The 21,516-nt window shown below is 40.3% G+C and overlaps 1 protein-coding gene across 1 annotated transcript; it reads right to left on the reverse strand.

Annotated features, from left to right (window-relative positions):
* Positions 1–962: 962 nt before the first annotated feature.
* slc6a1 (solute carrier family 6 member 1) lies at positions 963–15,816 on the reverse strand. The gene is made up of 15 exons (XM_022748247.1): positions 15,451–15,816; positions 13,541–13,993; positions 13,105–13,236; positions 12,740–12,840; positions 12,102–12,211; positions 11,497–11,629; positions 10,385–10,519; positions 9,349–9,452; positions 8,671–8,795; positions 8,091–8,203; positions 7,673–7,804; positions 5,126–5,228; positions 4,878–4,978; positions 4,310–4,477; positions 963–2,562 (listed from the first exon to the last, which is right to left on the reverse strand). The coding sequence occupies exons 2-15, from the start codon at positions 13,782–13,784 to the stop codon at positions 2,449–2,451; spliced, it is 1,815 nt and encodes a 604-aa protein (XP_022603968.1). The 5' UTR covers positions 13,785–13,993; positions 15,451–15,816; the 3' UTR covers positions 963–2,448.
* Positions 15,817–21,516: the final 5,700 nt, after the last annotated feature.

The raw sequence follows: 21,516 nt of genomic DNA on the forward strand, positions 1-21,516 counted from the left end.
TTTTACATAGAATATTTTACATTAGGCCCATGAAACAGCTAGAAATATACAAAACAATATTCTCTGACTAGACATTTCTATTACATTATTATTATTATTATCATCTTTATTATTACTCTATTCTGTTATTGTAATTATAATTTTTACATTTGAGAGAGATATGTGCTTTAGTTTCTGAGATAATATTATTGCAGAAAACAGCAAATAATATCACATTTTTTTTGTTCAACATTTAGACAAAAGAAAAGAAAAACTCAGGTTGTACGGACATTCACAGATACATGTATTACACAGTCCAGTTTACAACATCATTCAAGAGAGAAAACTGCAGTATGGTAACTTTATACAAAATTCACGGAACCCTTTGTCATTGCACATTTTAATTCACATATCTTTAAAGAAAAAAAAAAACATAAATAAAAGAAAAGAAACGGGACTGATTCAACCTGATTCCTGTCGCATGTAGCTGCCACAGAAGCAAATTTTCTTAATCTTTCTTCATAGTAATACAGTGATATCTGTGGTCAGTCACAAAGTCAGCTTCTACAGTTATATTTTTATATTGCTGAACAAACTTGATATGTAATAATAGGTTTTCCTTTACCCTATGAAAAGGAGTAGTTTCAGTGGTGTTGGCCTATATAGCATGTGGCTATGTCCTGTTGTGTTAACAGTGCTTGTGCCAGCTTTGTCCTCTGACTGAGCCAAAGTTTCTCTCTCCGAGTCTGATATTGGAAATCTGCACTTGCCACAGGGTAGAAATGCGCTATGGCTTCTACTACAATGACTGAGTGAAGGCCATCACAGTTCATTTACACTGAAAACAATGTGATGCTAGCTGAATAGCACCCAGAGAAGAGGCAATTTGGATCAGCTTTTTCGAGTGTGCTCAGGTATGTTTATTTAATCTGATTCATGTGTTCATGTTTTGTTGCTGCTCGATATAGCATGTTGGATAACTAGGAGAGAGTGGCAGAAATTTGACAATAGTTGCATTTTTTTTTTTAAATATAGCATTAATTGTTTCAGTGTATAATGGTAGTATCTGAGAGAATTTGGTCACGTCCACCTTTGTTCCTGAGGAGTGGGTTACTAAACAGATATACAAGTAAACGGTTCCAGTTGGAATAGTGGTAGCTATCATAGAAATCCATCATACAGTCTCCAATGCAGCAGTCACTGCAACTTACTCATTCACAGTTTAACATTATGGATCTGAATTAGCATTGGCTTATTGCAACACAACACTTTCTTTCCACTTAACTGGTTGTTAGGAGAAGGAAAATCTACATTTTACAAATAATCCCCCGCAGCCAGAAATATTGTACACGCAGTGCAAACGTGGGATTTCTGTAATGGCTACACCTTTGTTGTTAAAGGTGGTAGTTTACAGATCCAAATTGTGCTTGTAGGCGGATGCTGTTTTTACTACCCTGATGCTCTATAGTGAGACAAAAGGGGGGGGGGGGGCTTGATTTAATCCAGATATAGTCAGCGGGTCAAATGGCTGCACCAAACTTTCAAACTTGAGTATGATTTTGGTCCTTCTCACTCTCACATATAGAAAACGACCTAAAAATGATCCTACAAAAAAGATTCAGACAACATACAAAGTTATTGTTCTTTAGAAAACAAAGAAACAATTATAACAGTCTCTTGCTATGTAATCCTATGTAAGTTATTTTTGCTGTGGTCACAGGTTTCAATCGAGTCAAAAGAAGTTGGACGCTTCAAATTCCATGCTTTACTTGTGCTTTTCAAAGGTAGCCCCAGACATGGGTGGTAAACATTTCAGGCGAACTGCAGGATCCTGCAAGGGAGTGATAGTCTGACTAAAATATATTTTACACATACAAGCAGATTTGGCCTTACCTGTTGCACATTCCCATATTGTCTTTGCCTTGAATTGGTCAATATTCAATTTTCATTTTACAAACTTTCAAATTGCATTTTTTTTCCTCTACTACACTGCATTCATTTTAATGTATTTATTTCATGTACAAGCAAAATGCATTTAACCAATATTTTTCTTTGTACAGTAATTGTAGTTTAGTAGATTAATTAATATCTTCAAAGTAGCACAATACCTACTATTGAATCAACGTGGGCCTCCAAATTTAAATTATATATTCAATATACAGTAATTTCCTAAGTCACGTTTCCTTTTCTATAATGACTAACTTTTTTGCATAATGAAATTCATAATATCACAACAACTTTGCTGGGTAGTTTGTTTTTCCTTTTAAGTTTTATAACTCTGTATTATACAAATAAACAAACAGAAAAACCCCTAAAAATAACTGTGTAATCAGGTTGGTCTCACGTGTCCCCAGGAGGTAGGTGAATAAAAGCAGACATGGAAGTCTGGTGGTCGTTCCCAACCTTGATTACGTTTCTTCTGTAACGGAGCGCCAGTCTGGCTGTCGAGACGGAGGCAGGCGGAGGTTTCTAGATGTAGGCTTCCTCATTAGCAGGGTTCTGGTTCTGGTTTTCTGTCTGCTGGTCCGGGCCGTTTTCCTGAGCCTTCATCAGTACCACAGGCTTGATCATCATCCGCAGACGCTGAGGGGGAAAAATACAGAGGGGAGAAGTAACACTACTGATACCACACAGCTGAAAATGAAATTACAATGAGACACTGTCATATACCATGAGTGGGGATGAAACAGCTGCAAAGTTTGTGATCAAACCCATAAGCTGAAACAAAACACACCAGCTACACAGCTGTGAGCTGGATGAATGCGTAGCCTCAGGCTCTGAAGAGTGTAAACATCCTTCTACAAGATACAAAGACATTTATAGACTTCCCCACATGTGATACACGGATATGGCTGAGAAAGGAAAATAAAGGCCATTATTTATGACATTAACAAATGTTTCATGGGCCAAAGTTCCTGAGCCCGCACATCTAAATCTGAACATTTCAAACTTGTTGTTCTCAACTACGGATAGCTTTGGACCCGGGCTCCTTTGGCGTCGTAGGCATTTACATGGAGTGTTTGTGAAACTAAGTGTCAGCCTGGGTGCAGAGCACTAATCAGCCGGCTGATTGCTACAATTAGACAATCAGCCATCAGATGGTACTGCAGGATGTGACACCTGCACATCGCCTCTCACAGCCTCTGCTGCACTGTCTGCAATTATGGCCCATTTATTCTGTCAGTGGTGGCTATGAAGCTATATCTGTCACCAGGAGCCATATAGATGTAAGGTTATTATTCTACGCATTGTGGATGACTGCAAATCAAAAAGCTCTTAATGTAAATGGCATGCCGGAAAAGGTATTATCTGACATTGATTAGGATCATCAGATCAATAAGAAAATGCAGTGCACCCTTCTGCTGCATACAAATGAACGTAATTCACTGAGAACTCTGGTTGTTATAGCAAAAAGGCATCTAAAATTGTTTAAGAGAACTAATTAGAAACTCTATTTTACTAATCCTTTTATCACTGCTCTACTCTTCATGGCAATTTGTCCCGTCTTTACCCAGCATGCCTGTTTGCTCATTACAAAACCATTGAATCACAGTGCCTCAGTGCAGTTTTAATGCACAGAACAAGATTACATTGAGAGAAGTGGATGCATTTTCACATCCAGTGTGAAGTGTAAATTACATCTCAGGTACTACTTCAATCGCCAGCCATATGTCAATGTTGTAAATGTAAGTGAAGATGATATAAATTCCAGATCAGTATATTTTGGTAAACATATTTGAGACTGTTGAATCTACACGGTGACCTTAAATGTTCATTTAAGCTTCCCATCGTAGTTAAAACTGATCTTTTCTATAAAATCCTCAGGGCTTGTGTATCACATTTATATTACATTATCCTCACACCACATCAGCACCCTTTTAATACACCACTGTGCTCCTGTGTTGGATTGGTCTGCCATCCAGTATGTAATAATATTTCTGAGCAAAAAAAAAAAAAAAAATCTTGCATACCAAGTAATCCACTTGAAACTCTTAACACAGAGCCTGCCTCGCTGCCGACTGCAGATTAAAATTCAAACTAGCTAATAGATGTGTGAAATGCTCAGAGCTGGGTACAGTGATGCATATATTCTGTGAAATCTGTGGCTATATATCCGCAATACACCAACCGAGTGTAATAATATTTTCTCTGTGTGAATCTATACATATTATCTGTATGTTTTCTACTTGTTATAAGCATTTACCTACCCTATTTGCTGTCTTTATAAGGAAAACAACTCAATTCTGTGCAGTGTAGAGCAAGTATTCATTGCTTATGATGTCTAATGACCACTGCATCAACTGTTAGACAGAATCCACATGGATCTTACCTCTTTGTATGTGCCTTTGAGTGTGAGGAACATGTAGCCCATGTAGCCAGGGATGAGCAACATGGAGGAAAGGGCCATGCACCAGCCGACCCCCTGACCCCAGGCTGGGAACACATAGTCACCCATGGTGAGGGGAACCATCTGCACTGCACTAAACAAGAAGACTCCCTGTACGAGAAAAGGACAGGATACATAGATCTCAGCAGTCATCATCATCATCATCATCATCATCATCATCAATGCATGTACATGCAGCCCTTGTTTTGACATTTTGGTTTCCAAATTCTGAGCTCCAGAGAAATGAAGAAATGCTACAATAACACTTCAGATTTTAGTTTTAAATCATCTTTGGCAACAGCAGGCAATCTTTTTCCACTGCTTTAGGTTGTGTGCACTTGGCCATCAAACTAAAGTGACAGGCAAACCATGGCATAGTGTTGCAGCCTTTCTCAGTATTACATTATACCTTCAGCTGGGCACTCAAAAGTAAATATTGTCCTTGATGGGGTGTTATTTTCCCTGTACGTTGTTGGTTAAATCCTGCGTGTTACCCACAGATAACACTTACAGCCACAATGAGCGGAGTGAAAACCACCCAGCAGGCCTTCCACCACAGACAGGGCCTGTAGCCAACCATTTCCTCAATGTTGTCATAGAATTTGTTCGCACCTGGAACCAAACATAAAGCCAAGTGAGCATCGTTTCTCTATATTGTTGTGTAAATATAGATACAGTCCACAATTCATTATGTTTCAGGCCAGAAATGTTAAGATGACAAAATACCCTTGAGATTAATGAGACATAAGCGTGGCTCACCATAGAACCATGAAATTGAGATGCACTCAAAGAAGACCAGGAATAGCAGGCACATTCCACTAGCTGAGTAGTAGTCAAATAGCTTGAACACGTAGAGTCCACCCTGTAGGGAGAAAGACGAGGAAAACAAGAGGAGGCAATGAGACAGATGAAGGAGAAGGGATAAAAACATAAAAGACGCAATTATAGTGTTGGACGTACAGGACAGTACTAAACTGGTCAAGTGGAATAACATTGAGGGCGAGAGCACCAGCGGCTGTGGCTGGTGCGTGTTAGTGACGTCTCATTGGTGAGGACAGAATTGGTGCTGAGGCCTCCTTGTGGAAACTGCATCGCTGCGATAGTGCGGTGCAGACAGGACCAATGTAGATCAAACGTCTCCTTGAAAGCACTGTGTGTCTGTCCGCAATCTGACAAATACGGGGATCCAGCTCAAAGAGACCTGCTGCAGTTTGTCCACTCGTACTCTGTGAACCTTGATATACTTTCATACAGCCCGCAGCAGCGATTAGGGTAACTGCCTCACTCTAACAGGGCTGTGCATGTGGCATGATGGGAATCCAGTGTGGCAGAAGTAGAGGGACAATTCAGAGTCTTCAAGTGTCATAGGCAGACATGACCTTGGCCTGCAGTGATTTCTTCATTTTAAGCTCCCAAGTAGATCAGAAGTCAGAAGCTACTTTTTGCTGACTTTTGGTTTCTTCATGTTTTTTTTTTTAATTTTTTTATTCTTACTTTTGTTTTGGATTGCCATAAAACTGCTGCTGTACATTGGTTAGCAGTTGCTATAATTTCATAAAGCAGTTGTTTAAAAAAAAAAAAAAATGACAAAAGTATTTAAACGTCTCTTTTGTCATGTTGGGCTATAGCCTGAAAGAGAGAAAAGTGTTTATACCAACCTTGTAAGACATTGTTCAGCTAGCATGTTATCTCATGTCAGGGCAGAGCTTGGACAAAAAGTTAGTAATTCTTATATAAAGAACATTCATTAGTTCACATTTTTGTTGCTCATAGTTCAGTATTGTAGATGAATATAATAATAAGTGTATGTTTGTCTGTAACAGCAGATCAACATGATTATTGAAAGATTCAAATTAATATTTTAATCTAAAATCATCAAATAAGATTATGTTGTTAATGGCGTCATCATAGTAAAATTGTCATTAGGTACAATGACAGATGGTTCTATCAGAGACACTAATATCTTTAATTACAATCATAATTGCTTTAAAACTGACTGTAGATTGGAATAGGAATAAAATGTTATAATTTGCCTCCACCCTTAGGAAATTTGGACTTGGAGACGATTTTCATTTCTATCTTGGCTTTGAGTAATGAAAAAATAAGACTAAAAAGTCTTGGTAAGAGAAAAAGACATAATGACGATTTTGGTATGGTGTGGAGTGAGTCCACAAATATGAATCTTGTCCTGAGGGCGGCGCTAAAGGAAATGCAGTGGGGTCATTAAAAAGTTTTTTATTCTCTTGGAAACATGAATGTGCTCCGCAAATTATATGGTAATCTGAGATATTTTGTCAGAAAGGGTGACATTTTGACCAGATTGTGACCCAAGAGGAATTCTTAGGGAGCGCACAAAAGATAGAGGTTCATTCTCTGAGGGGTATGGATGTGTTCAGTAAATTTCATGGCAATCTGGCCCTCACATTGTTGTGAACTTTTTGTGTCTGGATGATGGTGCTAACAGAAGTTTTAGGTGGTCACCAACAGCATTCAGGTTCATCCTCTGTGGACCATGTACATGTAAAGGAAATTGTATGGAAATACAGCCATCAGAGATACCATGTCATGGATGTCAAAGTGTTGGTCAAGGATACGTTTTGGCCTGATGGTGGCACTAGACAATAGCTCAGGTGGTCATCAGAATCATTAATAGTAAGGGCACCACTAATAAAAGAAACTATACTTCATGGCAGTCTGGCCTGTAGGTCAGAGACATCTTGCTCTGAACCAAAGTGAACAGCTCGACAGACAAACCGTTCTTTGTCCCGGCAGCCAACGGGAAAATATGTGAAATGGAATCATGGCTGAAAATCCGTTTGATGCTGTTGTATGTCTGCAGTCTGAAACATGATGCTAGATGACCTGTACCACTTTCAGAGGGAGTCTGACCCCTCGACCTTTCAACTCAGACACTCTTTGGATTGCACATAACCACCACTTTGTGAGCTGAGTTAATGAACCAACTGAGTTAATGGTCTTGCATGTTAGTATCCAAAGTCAGCCTTGTGAAATATGAAATAACAAATGCCTCGTAATACATGCAAAATAGATGTTTTCTAGACTTATGAGGACTTATGCAGTGTTTGTACTAGATCCTGCCAATATTATAAAAGCATGACAAAGCCCCAAAGAGATAGTCGTGTGGTTCTTGATAAACTTACGAAATGTAGACACACTATTCTGTATATGGCAATATATATCAATCTTATCAGTCAGTCAGAGGGTGTTGTGAGGGTTCTTGAACCAACTACTCAGTGATGTGTCCGATACTCAGCAGATTATCCAGTAAGAAAAGAGTATTTTTACCTGTGTGATGTTGGACAGTCCAATAATGTAAGAAACAAGGCAGACGCATGCAATGAAGATCTCTCTGCGGTTTCGGAGAACCTGAGGGAATTCATCAACCAGTGCAGTGATGAAGCCTTCCACCGTGCAGAACTGAAGAGATTGCAGAGTCAGGTTGAAACTGTGTTATGTAATACACTTGTCACAATATAAACATTAGGTCAGTCGCTAAGGTTTAGAACTCGCATGAAAAGAGTAATAGTAAGACAAAATTAAACAATACTTATAGTGATGTGTTTATATGGTAATGACAGCCTCAAACATGACATTTACTTGTCAGAGTATTTCCTTGGCAGAGGCTGGTACATGATCATTTTTGATATATTTGTGGTCCAAAATCCACAACTGAGACCATTTTGTTTCTGTTCATTATTTTTACCTGGCTGTCGATTCCCAGCATCAACAGCATGGAGAAAAAGAGGATGGCCCAGAGAGGAGAGACGGGCAGCTGAGTGACAGCCTCAGGATAAGCCAAAAACGCCAGGCCAGGTCCTGATAAAGGACAAATATGACAGACATTGTGACTAGTTTTTAAAATGGGTTATTAATAAATGATGAGTTGTATAAGAATTGATTTTTTTTTTTAAAGGCAAAAAATGAAAGTTTCAGTTCATGTAAAAATGTGTTGTATATGATTTTTAACATACCAAGGTATAATTAAAGTGAAATAATTGCAGTTCTGGATAACACGAGAAGAAACTATGTCCTTGGGAGAAAAGTGCTGAAACTTAAACTTGAGCATTTACAAAGGATAGAGAGTATCGCAAAATCACTTAGCAATTTTTCATTTCTAATAAGCCCAGAAACCAGAACTGACAAATAGTGACAAGATAAAACCTTTCCTTTCTGACTGACAAACAACACATCTAGCAAAATCAAGGGCTAATTTCTGGACAATTGCAAATAGCTCTTGCCTGTGCCTATTGTCACTATCGAGTTTCAGCATTGATTGCAATTACCTGAGGCTGCCACATCAGCGATGGGTCTCTTTGTTACATTGGCCATGAATCCCACGATGGAGAAGATGACAAAGCCAGCGAACATGCTGGTGAAGGAGTTGATGCAGCAGACAATGACAGAATCTCTGTAGGGGAGAGACAAAGCACAAGGCAGCCATTGTCACGCCTATATCAATTCCTTATCAACCAGTCACACATTGTCGAGAGGCGTGGGGGGAAGGGACGGCAAAAAGCCATTTTGCATCCTGCAGCAGCACAGCAGCTGAATACATTTATATTGACCTGTTCTTTTAAAATGGCAGTGAGATCCGGCAGTTTCAAAATAGTTGGAGCCATAAATGTATGTACAATAGTTGGGCTGCTGACCAGGTACAGTTACACATTACAGTGTGACACTGATTGAGCCAAACCCAAGTATGTGCCTATGAGTGTAAAACAGGGTTAGAGCCAAAATAAAGAAACAAGCTGATCAAGCTGGAGGCTCAAATAGTCCCAAAATAGATGTTAGAGCAGACACTATGTTGCCAGGAAACCAAAAATAATCCCAGGAAGAGACGTCTGCACAGTCACCTTGTGTCTGGACTGATTTTTAAGAAACAGTAAAAATGTCCTCTTAAACAAGATATTTAATTCAAGTGGTAAATGAACCTGAAGTGCACCACACTGTGTATCACCTACCTGTAGACGTTGTTGTTGAAGGTATTGTAGCTGCCGAGAGCAATCAGAGAGCCCAATCCCAGCCCGTAGGAAAAGAAGATCTGAGTGGCAGCGTCCAGCCACACCTGGCACACAGAGATTAGAAAAGACGGTAAAAGAACGAGGCGGTGCAGACACAAGCTCGAGTAACGTCGATGCTGAATAGGTACTTGTAAAAATAATTTTATCTTACTGGTGATATGAGCTCATTTTAAGTCTATTTGTCTGGTTAGACTGATCAAGCCATGTGCATATGTCTCTTACAGATCTTTGATGAGATAGCACAAACTGGGGATTGTTACAGGAAGTTGTAACACCTCAGTTCTGTCTTGTTTCACTTAGTCCTGATCCACTCTGATCCCAGTACATGATCCCATCTTGATCTGGCCTCATCTCATGTACTACTTGAACTGGCACGATGTCGCTAAGTCATGTATTTACAGAAAAAAAACAGCATCATCTAGGAATCATTCATATGAATAGGGTTTCCTTTATCTGGACATAGAAGCATCATCCTAAATACACTTCAGCCTATCAACAGCTATTTGAGACACAGTAAATGTTACAATTTTCTTCCATCAGATATAAAACAAAAATACAAATGTACATATCCGTCAGAGAGATTCAACTCTTTATAAGCTTGTTGCTGGAAAATACACTAATGTTTTTTATGACATCCTCTCTAGTATTTGCTGGCTATGCAGTTAACAGTGATTGTTACAAACATTATCTGTCAGTGCAAATTGTGCACTTATTCAGCATGTGTTTGTATAAGTCAATGCTCATCTGCTCACAGTGATTAAATACAGTATCAGATGCAGATAGGAGACCTCTACAATGGTAATACTGTGGCCTGTAAACAGTCGGTGCAACTTTACCCAAAACATTAATTCAACTGGGCCTCATATTAATCTCTGTAGCCACCTTTATTCTGGTGGTTACTAAAGAGCTTTATGTATTCCTGAACAAAAACAGCTGGGCCTGCAGAAAGAGAGGGCAGATGAAGGAGAGATCATACCTCAGACTCCTTGAGTTTGTCAAAGTTCGGCGTGATGTAGAAGAGGATCCCATCAATTGCACCCGGTAGACTGATGCCACGACAAAACAGGATGAACAGCATGAAGTAAGGGTATGTGGCTGAGAAGTACACCACCTGTAGGGCACACAGTGATAAAGCCATAAGTTTTAAAGCCACACAGCTCTCAAGCAGTATTGTACTTAAAATATTTGTCATGCAAGGCGACAAAACTGTTAAAGGAAGGGAAAAAAGTGAAGTTGTTTAACTCAACACTGAGCAGTGTTACTGTGGCACCATCCCCACAGCACAGCACAGTGACCTAGTCAGCCACTCCCCTGAGGCACGATGACCCCAGAACGGTTGGGTTCAGCACGCTCCCAGCGCACTATTTCCCTCTTTATATGAACTAATTTCCCACTGTGCCATCAACATCAACACATTTCAGATCATTCATGATGAAATCTACAGAATAGGAAGTGAACTAGCAGAGAGTCGGTCATTGACACTGCAATGAAAATCTGGAAATCATTCCTGTTTTCAACATATAAAAAAAATAGAGTAACAAAGTGAATAAAAGCAAAGCAAACGTTGTAATTTATTATTGTGTAGCTCACTGGGCAGAGCGTGGCACTACAGCAGCCAAATTTTCCTTTGTCTTCCATTGTGGAAAATGTAGGTGCTTAAGTAGGATTAAAGGGAAATTGCATGTAAAATATTGTAGAGTTGATAGTGTACTGCATGTCCCTGTATTGTTTATCTCGTGAAGTTGTAATATAGGCACTGTAGTTGTTACTATGATTTTCAAATATTTTATGACGGTAAATCTTATTAAACCTATATCTTGAACTTAAATTTAAGATAATCCTACACTAATAGGAAACTAAAACAAACTAAAAATGGATAAATAAAGATTTAAGTGAAGTTATGCAATAACAAATCCCTTTATTTAAACAATAATCCAGCATGTCATTGTGCCAGTTCTATGACCTTGAGCAGTGACTCTGAAGTCTTGTTGAAGGATCCTACAAGTGAAATGATGCAAATTCAAATCGCAGCGGATGTAGTTTTTCCATTTTGTTTTGTTTCTGTCTTTGTCCTCCCCTTTTACTTACTTTGCCAGTCCAGCTGACTCCCTTCCAGATACAGAAATAGACGAGCACCCATGCAATAGCGAGTGTGATAGCCAGTGGGACCCTGATCTCCCCGGGCTTCTCCAGACCATCGGTCAGCTGGTGCATGTTACGTCTGCAGGGAAGGAGTAAAGTGGTCTTACTTAAACGCACAAATGCAGCCTTGATCTCATACATGCAGCACGCATGGGTGCATGCACAAATATGCATACACGTGTCTGGATATTCACAAAGAGCCATTCCATGCCTTTCTTTTCTCACCCCTAAAGCTTTTTTAAGGCACCGCAGTTAGGGGAAGTCACGCTTGCATGCACGCATGTCTACACGCGATTTTTTATTCAGTCATCAAATTTTTTTTTTTCTTATAGGCTTGTTTGAGGCCATTTATTGTATGTGCACATTTTCCTGTACTAGTGATAACCTGGCGTAGATAGATATTAAAGGAAGGTCAGAGTCTATTTGCAAATGGCTGTATCAGCCTCTGACCCCTGATCTGACCCTTCATCATACACAGCAGGGGAGGTGACCTGTCTGTGTAGCTAAACTCTGTTCACACCAGAGCAAAAAGACTCTTATGTCCAGCTTACTCCCAGAACTCCACCACAGCGCTGGTGAGGTTTCTGGTGTCTGCGATGCTGTAGTTGGTGTAGCAGCGCTCTGTGTTCCAGGGATTGCCACAAGTCTGCCATGGCAGATCCTGAAAATTAAGGGGGGGTGGGGGGGTGGAAGAAGAAGAAGAAGAAAAAATCACACAGACAGCTCTTTTTACTTGGACCACTCTCCCACCGCCAGGTCCCATTCTCTCTGGCTGTCGCGCAGCCAAGACCATGATACTCATTCGGGACATTGTGATTTCATGCTTTTCTCAGAGGAGTGAATGCCTCATCGCCAAATGCATTTATCAATACCTTGTGTAAGGCGCTAATTATGTGGGAAAGGAAGTAATAAATGTCATACTCTGTTAAGGGCTGTGTCCTGTTATATAAGAGGTGTTGGCAAATACAACCTGCCACATAACTAAAAGGTTTACTATGCAAAAATACAACCTGGGAAAAGAGAAAGAAAAACCTGTGCTTTGTTCTAATTTAAAGGGCCTCTTGTGTGGAAAAAGGACTTAGGGATTCTCCCTCCTAAATTTTGAAAAGGTATTCAAGTCCTATTACACTCAGGGCATGTTGATTGTTTTTATGAGGAAACAGCATGGATCTAAACATCAAATACTCACAGCAGTGAAGGAATTATACAGGTAGTAAATAGCCCAGGAAATGATTACAATGTAATAGATATTGAGCCAGAAGGAGAGAACAGCAGCAGCCAGACCCACACCTGAAACAATGGGAGAGTACAGGCATGATGTTAAATTCTTTTGAAATTTGTCTTTAGATAAAACAAGAATAATTACATCTGTAAGATTTGTTTTTTTTTATAGTTGTTGTTAATGGGAGATAAACTAGATTTTTCTCTTAATTACATAACTATCTCAAATCCAAGAAATATATCATTTTCCTGTTTGTTATTGAGTCTGGCCTTCATGAAGCAGCCAATTAACACAACAATTAACAGGATAACGCAAAAGTGTCTTTTTTTTACCTTTGAACATGGGGGCCAGTTTCCACACTCCAAGCCCTCCAATAGAAGTGTACTGACCAAGAGCCGTCTCCAGAAAGAACAGGGGCATGCCAGCAAATATGAGGGTCAAAAAGTAGGGAATCAAGAAGGCCCCTGAATGAGAGGTGACATGTAAAGGTGTATAAGTGAAGGTAAATCATAAACTATTAACATTCAACATAATCCAGTTGAGATATTTGATCAAAAAAAGGAGTATCTGGTTTCACACTGCGCCCAGATCGTCGCGCAGGCTCTCGCTTGTGCGCAATTACGCATGGCTACGATGTGGGGGCAAATACACTAAAGATTTATTTCAATTAAAAACCTCCGGGAGCAAACTGGCAGGTTTTGATGTCGGGATCTTTGCACTCCTATTGGTGTGTGGATATATGGAAAATTGCCAAGAATTCCTGATTACCTCCTCCGTTTTTTCCACATAAATAAGGAAATCTCCAGACATTCCCGAGTCCGATTGCGTATCCGACACAAGACAGAAGAAAGTCAAATTTGCCACCCCACGTTTCCCTCTCGGGTATCTCCTTTTTCTTCTGCACTTTCACCACCAAGGTTTTGGGTTTGTCGTTTGGCGTGGTGCTAGGCGCGTCATTCACCGTCTCCGTTAAGACGTGTCCGTCCGAGGCTTTGGTCCCGTTGGTGGCCATGGTCACTGCGCGTGTCGAATAGTCCTGACCAGTGTAGAGGAGGGAGTTTCAGCACCGGTCCAGACAGACAGACAGGCAGACAGACAGACAGCAGCTTCTCCGTCCTGTGCGCCCAGCTCCCAGACAGCAGCCGAGTGGAGACGAATAATCGAGGCAGTGAGAGTGATTAGTGGCAGAAACCGAGGCACCTTAGCAGCGGTCCAGCCACCCTGGAAATAGAAATAAACACATATAGAGTTAAAAATTCACATAAAGATAAAATCAGAAGACCTCTATTAGATGAGATAATTTTACTTGAAAAAAAAAATCTGTTTCTGAATTTCAGTTAATTGAAAGTGGAATTACTTTTCCCTCATGAACAGAATAATCATTTGCTTTCTGGAAGTTAAAAAAAAAACAAAACCCAAACATCCATTTTAAGATTAAAGATATGACCAAATTGCTCATTTAAGTCGACATTGTATTGGTCTGTGCTGAAAAAAAAAACCTTTTATTTTGGCAGTGTTTTGAATAATATTGATAAAAATGTAATTTTACAGAATTATTATGAATGCATCCATTTTAATTGTGTGACATTTCTTCAGGGGTGGAGAGAGAGAAAGAGGGAAAAAAAACAATCCGCCCCACGATCCGTGAACCCCACGGGATCAAATAAAGACTTCTCATGCAATAAGAATCACTTTGAAAAGCCTGGAGTGAATGCATGTTAGCAGAAATTTAAAGCCTGCTCTTGTCCTTGATTCATTACGCTCTAAATTCAATAGCCCACTTCCCACTGCTCGGGTACAAGAGGAGAGCAATTAAACACATTTAGGAGTCAGACGCGACGATCATGTCTAATGAATCACCTGGAGAGGCCAATAACTCACTGGCGTTCACAGCCTGAACTGACGCTTTCGTCTAATATCTACAGGACAGAGTCAAAATATTTAATTTTTTATTTCACTTTCCAATCAATTACTATTAATTGGAAAGCAATTTAGAAGCACGATTTTTTTAATGACACCGTTTTACCAAGGCCCTGCGTTTTTTTAAAAAAAGTACGTTATTTATTTCAATTTATTTTAACTTTTAAAAAAAATGCAAAATAAACATCAGCTCAAATGTGACGAGCGGATGAGGCATGGAGCGCGCGCACTCTCAGCACTGTCCATCACCTCGCGTGCGTAATTGTGAGGAGAAATATGAGGCAACATGGTTACGTTCAGAGTTTTGTAGTGAATCTTTTTATATATATATATATATATATATTCCCATGAGATTTTTCTCTTCTTTAATTTGTTGTGAATATTCCAGGTTCATTTGACTTCAAAGAGACACAACCTCAAGACAAACTGACATTCAGTGAACAGAGAATTATGGGGATCTTCTTCATACACACACACTCACGCACATACACACACACACAGACATAGATCATACATTTACATTTGGCACATTTAAAACATGTCGTGAAGGATCAAATACGCCAATGACCCTTTATTAGATAAGTCTGCGTCGCCATCAAGTGAAGTGCAGACGCACATACGCGCTCACTGCCAGATTCCGCGCATCTGCACGGTCTCTGCCAAATTCCTCCGCGGTCCTCACTTGTAATAAGTATGTCGACAAACACAAATCCATCTGTAGTTTATATGAAATGCATAATGTGTAACAGAATACTTACAATAAAATCCCTTTCCTTGCCAGATTGTTTCCCCGATGGGAAAATCCAAAATTTAGAAGGAAAAAAAAAGTTACTTCCTGGCACTTTTACAGAATAAAACCAGTGTGAAAACTTTGCATCCGACGACAGCGAGCAAATAGTATATGATCCTGAGGGGGGGTGAGGATGGCGGACAAATGCGTCTTTGAGAGCGAGGTGCTGTCCTTAAAGGAGTGGTGCTGAAAGAGAGGAGGGGAGAGAAGACGGGGAAAGGAGCTGCCGCCGTCTGAGCTGAAGCGAGCAGGGACGTAACATGGAGCGCAGGATCCTCACTCTCATCTACACAGCGTCAATGTCACCTCAAAGTCGACCCTCCCCAACTGCAACATTTCCACCACTGAGATGGCAGCGGGTTTGAGAGAGGAGCATCCTCTTGTCTCAAGGTTTTATATCCTTACTCCTGCAGATTTTTTTTTTTTTTTTTTTTTTTTTTTTTTTTTTTTTTTAAGACATTCAGACCAACTTCTCTTCTCATCACTTCTCGTCTCTCTCTCTCTCTCTCTCTCTCTCTCTCAGAGAGAGTCTGTCTATCTCCCTCTCCCCCTTTCTGACTCACTCAAGGACCAGTTGATGCATAATAAAGATTTCTATGATGTTATTTGCCTTTGATGTAAGTTATTTCTAAGGATGACTAGATTCCATCAAGTTGCCATAAATAGAACTTATGCACACTTTACCGACACTTGTTCACTACATTCATTTTCTAAACTTCCCTCCATCCCAAAATTTGGGTAACTAAAGGGAAACATCTCATAAAATAAAAAGAAGAAGAAAAAAAAAGACCACATAAGTAATGTTACATCAAATCCAGCCACTCCAAAGTAGCAGATACAGTGGGAGATGCCAATGGCTGCTCCAGCTCCTGGCAAAACATGATAAGAGGGTCCCAGCCAATAAAGGGAGTCAGGGTGTGTGAGATAAATTGAAAACTGTGCTTATAATCTTCTTAGCCCGCTGTCTTCCAAAATGAAATACCCTTGTGGAACATCCCAAATGAGCAGTCTTAACGCAGACTTTAACTCCCACATCGAGATGAATTATTAGGGTCTCAGTGGGAGATTAGACTCTCGCAAGGTTTAACAGATAAAGTTTGAGTCGTGACAATGAGTAAGGATTAAACCAATGTTAATGTTAAAAAAAAATCTTCATGTGCCTTTGGGAATGACAGACGTCTGACTGATGAAAACTGTGATGGTATATTTAATCTTTCCTGTATTTGAAGTCTTTTGCGCTGTCATAAGGCCGTCAGGTGACATCTTGTAGTGACTTTTGATATTTTGGTGCCAGTGATTAAGTGTAACCCCTCTACCATTTCCATATTCTCTTATACATTTGTTTCAGTTCTTCTCTTTTTTTTCCCCACACCTTCCCTATATCGCTCATGCCTCACTTCCTTTGCCCCCCCATCCCCTCCTCTCCCAACCCCATGATCATCTTCCCAAATCTTTCCCTTCCATCTTTTTGTCTCCGCCCGCCTTGCTGTAGGCGGTGCAGTGCTGATGCAGTACAACTGAAAAGCCACGCCACTGCGAGCGAGGGAAAGAATGCCCAGATGGTGAATCAATGAGGGGTGAGCTAACCTTCTAATGATACAAAACAAAATTTAGCATTTCTAATCCCAACTGGCTGATTGGCCCGCAGGCTGTGGCACCTCTGATGTGCAAAAAGCCTCCTGTTGGCCTGCAGCTCTCACACGGGGTGGGGTGGGGGGGGATTCAAAATGCCACACTGATGAGAGCTGGTGGTGCTGTGCTTGTGGCCCTGGCCCCACCTGATGGTGAGCCTGTGTGCAGTGGAGCTTGTAATTACAGAAGGAGGTGGTGGTAATAGAGAGTAGAGTACAGGCAAACACACAGGCAGACAGCTGTCCCCCTGTCAGTTCCACCGCTCAGACATAGGGGACAAAAATGATGCTCCGAAACTGTAGAGCAGATTATCGCTCATGTGAGAAAGACAAAATGGTGATGCAGATGATGATGGTGACAGTGATAATGATGACGGATGCGTTTTATAACGTAGGCGTATTTACAGAGCCTTTTAGAAATACTGTATGTCGCCTCTCCCTTTCAGTGTTTCTGTGAGGCTCTGCGTACATAGCGAGACTCTTAATGTGCAACATGAATCTTTGTAATATAAATATGAATAACGCCATCCCACATGTACCCCTTAGAAAACTATAACTGTAACAGGATGTATTTAAATCTATGTAAAATAACCATTGTATATTGATAAACTGAAACGTCTGCATGTGGATTAACACACTGAGTCTACAGCCGTGCTCGTGTCTCTGTGGGGCCACAGTGATGCTGAATGCCTTGAACAAATTTCATGACTTTCCATCAAATGGTTGTTGAGCTATTTCAGCCTGGACCAGTGGACCAACCAGACAGTGTGGCTAATAATTCAAACATACCTGGTTTTAGGTTGATGTGTTGTTTCGGTGATTAAGAACATTGGAGCTGAGGATGTCTCACGCTGAAGATGCTTATTGAAGCTTGATCGAGGAGAAAGGAGGAATCATCCGTACAGACTTCTGCGCATGATGTCACCTCAATTCTGAAGAAGGAACCCCTGTGGCTAGTATTTATGCACTTTGAAAGATTACTATAGATAGCTTACGCCCCATATTCGGTGAAGGGGGATGTGTGAACATTCTATTGGTCCCTTAACCATAAACAAGGAAACATGATTTACACACGCCCAGGTGCTGATCTCAGAACACCAAGCCACTTGTTACTGACCATCCAAGGTCCTCTGTTATCAATCGTGGCTCCAGCAATATCAGCAGAAAACCACAGCTGTGTCTGGAGGAGCCGCCTGAGCGTCTCCTAAACCTGTAAGATTTAATGCAGTAGCTGTGGCACTGTGACCTATAGGGCTTCACACTGACTTCACCCTGAGCCAGTCACTCACAGTGGACATACAGAAAATTCCCTCACACCTGTAGCATTGCACAAACACACAAAATTAAGTGAAAACATACATTTGAAAAAAGGAATCCAGGCTGTTTTTACCTTTTGAGACAGCAATCACTTTACTGCTTCAGCGCTGACCTTTTGCACCCATAGGACACTCCAAACAGGGTCAAAACCTGGCAAAACTGCTTCTGTCTCGTCATCACCATGACCGCATAACATTACAGTCTTATGGTATTACCGCACTCGAAGACCATGTTGTCTCTGAACCTGTGAGACATGCATGAATCGCCTGCAGTCACTTTCCAAGTCAATTGCAAAGCTTGCCAATCAATGCAAAGTCTACTTTAGCACTCCAAATATACGGAAAGAACTAACTTTTTTTTTTTTTTTTTTTGTACATTGTTGTATGTTGGCTTAGCACTTCAGAGCTTATGGAAATCAATGTGTGTGTTGGTGCATGTGAAATAGAGATAAAGACTGAGAAACAGAATGACAGACCGACAAACAGACAGAGGGAGCAAGAGCCCTATATACTGTAGCGTTTCCATGTCTCTTAAACCTAAGAGGCTTCTCTTCTTCTCGGGTGGTGCAGAGAGGGAGGGACTGTTGTCAGGACCAGTTATGTGTAACACTGCAGACCCATAGAATGTGTCTGGCTCTTCATTGGTAAGTCAGTCAGGTAGGACGCTGCTAGGCCTCTCCAGAAGAGCCTCGGCGCGACGTTTCCGCTCGCAGTGAAAAGATGGAGACAAAGTGATGTGTCTGTTGCCGGGTGATTCACAAAAAGAACCCAGGGTGCATTTCTAAAAAAAAAAAAAAAAAAAAAAAAAAAAAAAAATGGGGGAGGGTGGAAACACAGCAGCAAAGTAAAACAAATACTGGCCTCCTTCCCTGCCTCCCTCACTCTTCTCACAGTCAGGGAGAAATGTAGAAGTCGATGAGAGAGAGTATAGAGGGAAAGTGAAGCCAACTCTTCCTGCCAAGCCGGCTTTTACCATAACGCAGTATTATCTTTGAGATTAGCAGGCGACACAATACAAAACTTTATTTATTCCCTAGAATTTAAACATTTGTGGAATAATGCCAGAATTACAGGTGATTTTAAACCAAAAGGCAGTTGTAAATTGATATATCCCTTTCCGCTTTTTTCTGTTTTTCTCAGTCGTCAATTACAATTAAATAACTGTCATGGCCTAAAGATCAGAGACGTGTCAGGCCGGTAGAGATGTGCAGAGACATGTGATGAGTGATGTATTGTCTGTAAATGTGCTGTGACATTATTTTGACCCCTGTCATGATTTATTACAATATTAGCCACAGGGGTTACAAAAGGTTACCTAGGTGCAGCAGATGAATATGCAACATGCCATTCTCAATGTACGAGGTAAAAGGTCAGTTAGGAAAGAAACACTTATTTTCCATGACTGATGACAGCCATAGCTACCCTCTGTCTTATTAAATTAACTGTATCATCGTAAGAATATGGGAGTAATTATTAATTGAACCACCTGTGGCAGGGAAATCTTTCTTTAAACCTGCAGCACCAAACCTGCAGTTCTGAGCAGGCACATTGCTTCTTTAATGCTATGCACGCTGTGCAAGAGAAAAACTAATACATGGGAAAGTGTGCCTAAAATTTTGCTGAGAAAATAATGTTGCCTTTTCCCTCCACATCCTACTCAAGCGGGGTTTGGGGCTGCTCAGGTGGGCTTTCAACATTTTTTTTATCCAAACTGTAGAGGAATAAAATCAAATCTATGTGGCTGCACTTAGACACAGCAGTGCTTTGAACTAAATGCTAATGTCACCATGATAACATGCTGACAATGACAAAGCTGATGTGATGCAGGTATAATATTTATCATGTGTACAGTCTTTCTTAAACATATCTGCATGCTTACATTTGCTATCAGTGATAAGTGAAAGACAGATCTAACGCTGAAGAGAATGTCATGAGATTTGCAGATATTTGGTCATAAACCAAATTATTGGACACATTAAAAAAATCTGATCTGATAAGGGCAATGCATTGTAGGTTTTTGCAAGTCATTCTGATGGGTCATGAGTGTCACCAGATTTCACAGCAATCCAGCAGCAGGCCTATCATGATAACAATAATAAACATGTGGTTAAGACTTGTGGAATGGTAACAGTCTGGTTAGGTTTACGCACAAAAACTACTTGGTTAGGTTTGGGAAAAGATTGGAACAAACACAGGAAAAATCTTATGTTTTGTCGGCCCGAACAACCTCCAACATGGATTTTGTCGCTGTATATATTACACCACCTGACTTCCCGCTTTGCTTCAGACGTAATTACTACAGCTGCTAGAGTTGCCTAACATCATGACCTATGGCCTTGTTTTGTTCAGTAGAACAGTCTCTAAAAGTCATTAGAATTAATCATAGAGTTATTTAAGTTTGAACTAAGGCGGTGGGCCAACCATTTCTGCCATTCCCAGAGTCAAACCACTAGCATGGGTAAAATAGTATTACAAAAATACTACACTGACCAAATCCCTCTTCAGATTTCATGGTAATACATCCATTAGTTGTTTTCACCAGAGGAAATGTCAGGGGTCACTAAAATAAGCACAATTCATCCTCTGGGGACCATGAATAAAAAAAAAAGTATGACCATCCATACAATGGTTGTTGACATATTTCAATCTCAACTAAAGTGGTGGACCCTAGAATCACTAATGCGGCTAAAAATATTTGAGGATCTCTTTAAAACAGGCTCATTATGTGGCCACGTCTGTGTCACTAATATGCTTTTATTTACACACTAATGAAGGAGCTTATGAATGAATAAATGAGGCATTAAAATGGTAATCAAATTAGATTTACATATTTGTTTATTCATCGCCACCTCTCACTTGACTCTGCTTGGAGACACTGAGACAAACGGAATTTGGATCAGTCGTGGATGTTTGAATTCATTCAACATACAACTGTACAGTATGTGTAGGCTATCTGAGACTGTGTGTTACCTTAAGAGCATGGCTTTCAGAGGAGGTGGCAGTCATTTTAGACATAGCCAGCCTCAGTGCAATCTGCTGTTGTTTTTATTGTCTTTGAAACATAGTATTGTTTGTAGGCTTCTGCGT

The sequence above is a fragment of the Seriola dumerili genome, unplaced genomic scaffold (genome assembly GCF_002260705.1).
Source record: "Seriola dumerili isolate Sdu_G_001 unplaced genomic scaffold, Sdu_1.0 BDQW01000121.1, whole genome shotgun sequence".
NCBI classification, from domain to species: domain Eukaryota; kingdom Metazoa; phylum Chordata; class Actinopteri; order Carangiformes; family Carangidae; genus Seriola; species Seriola dumerili.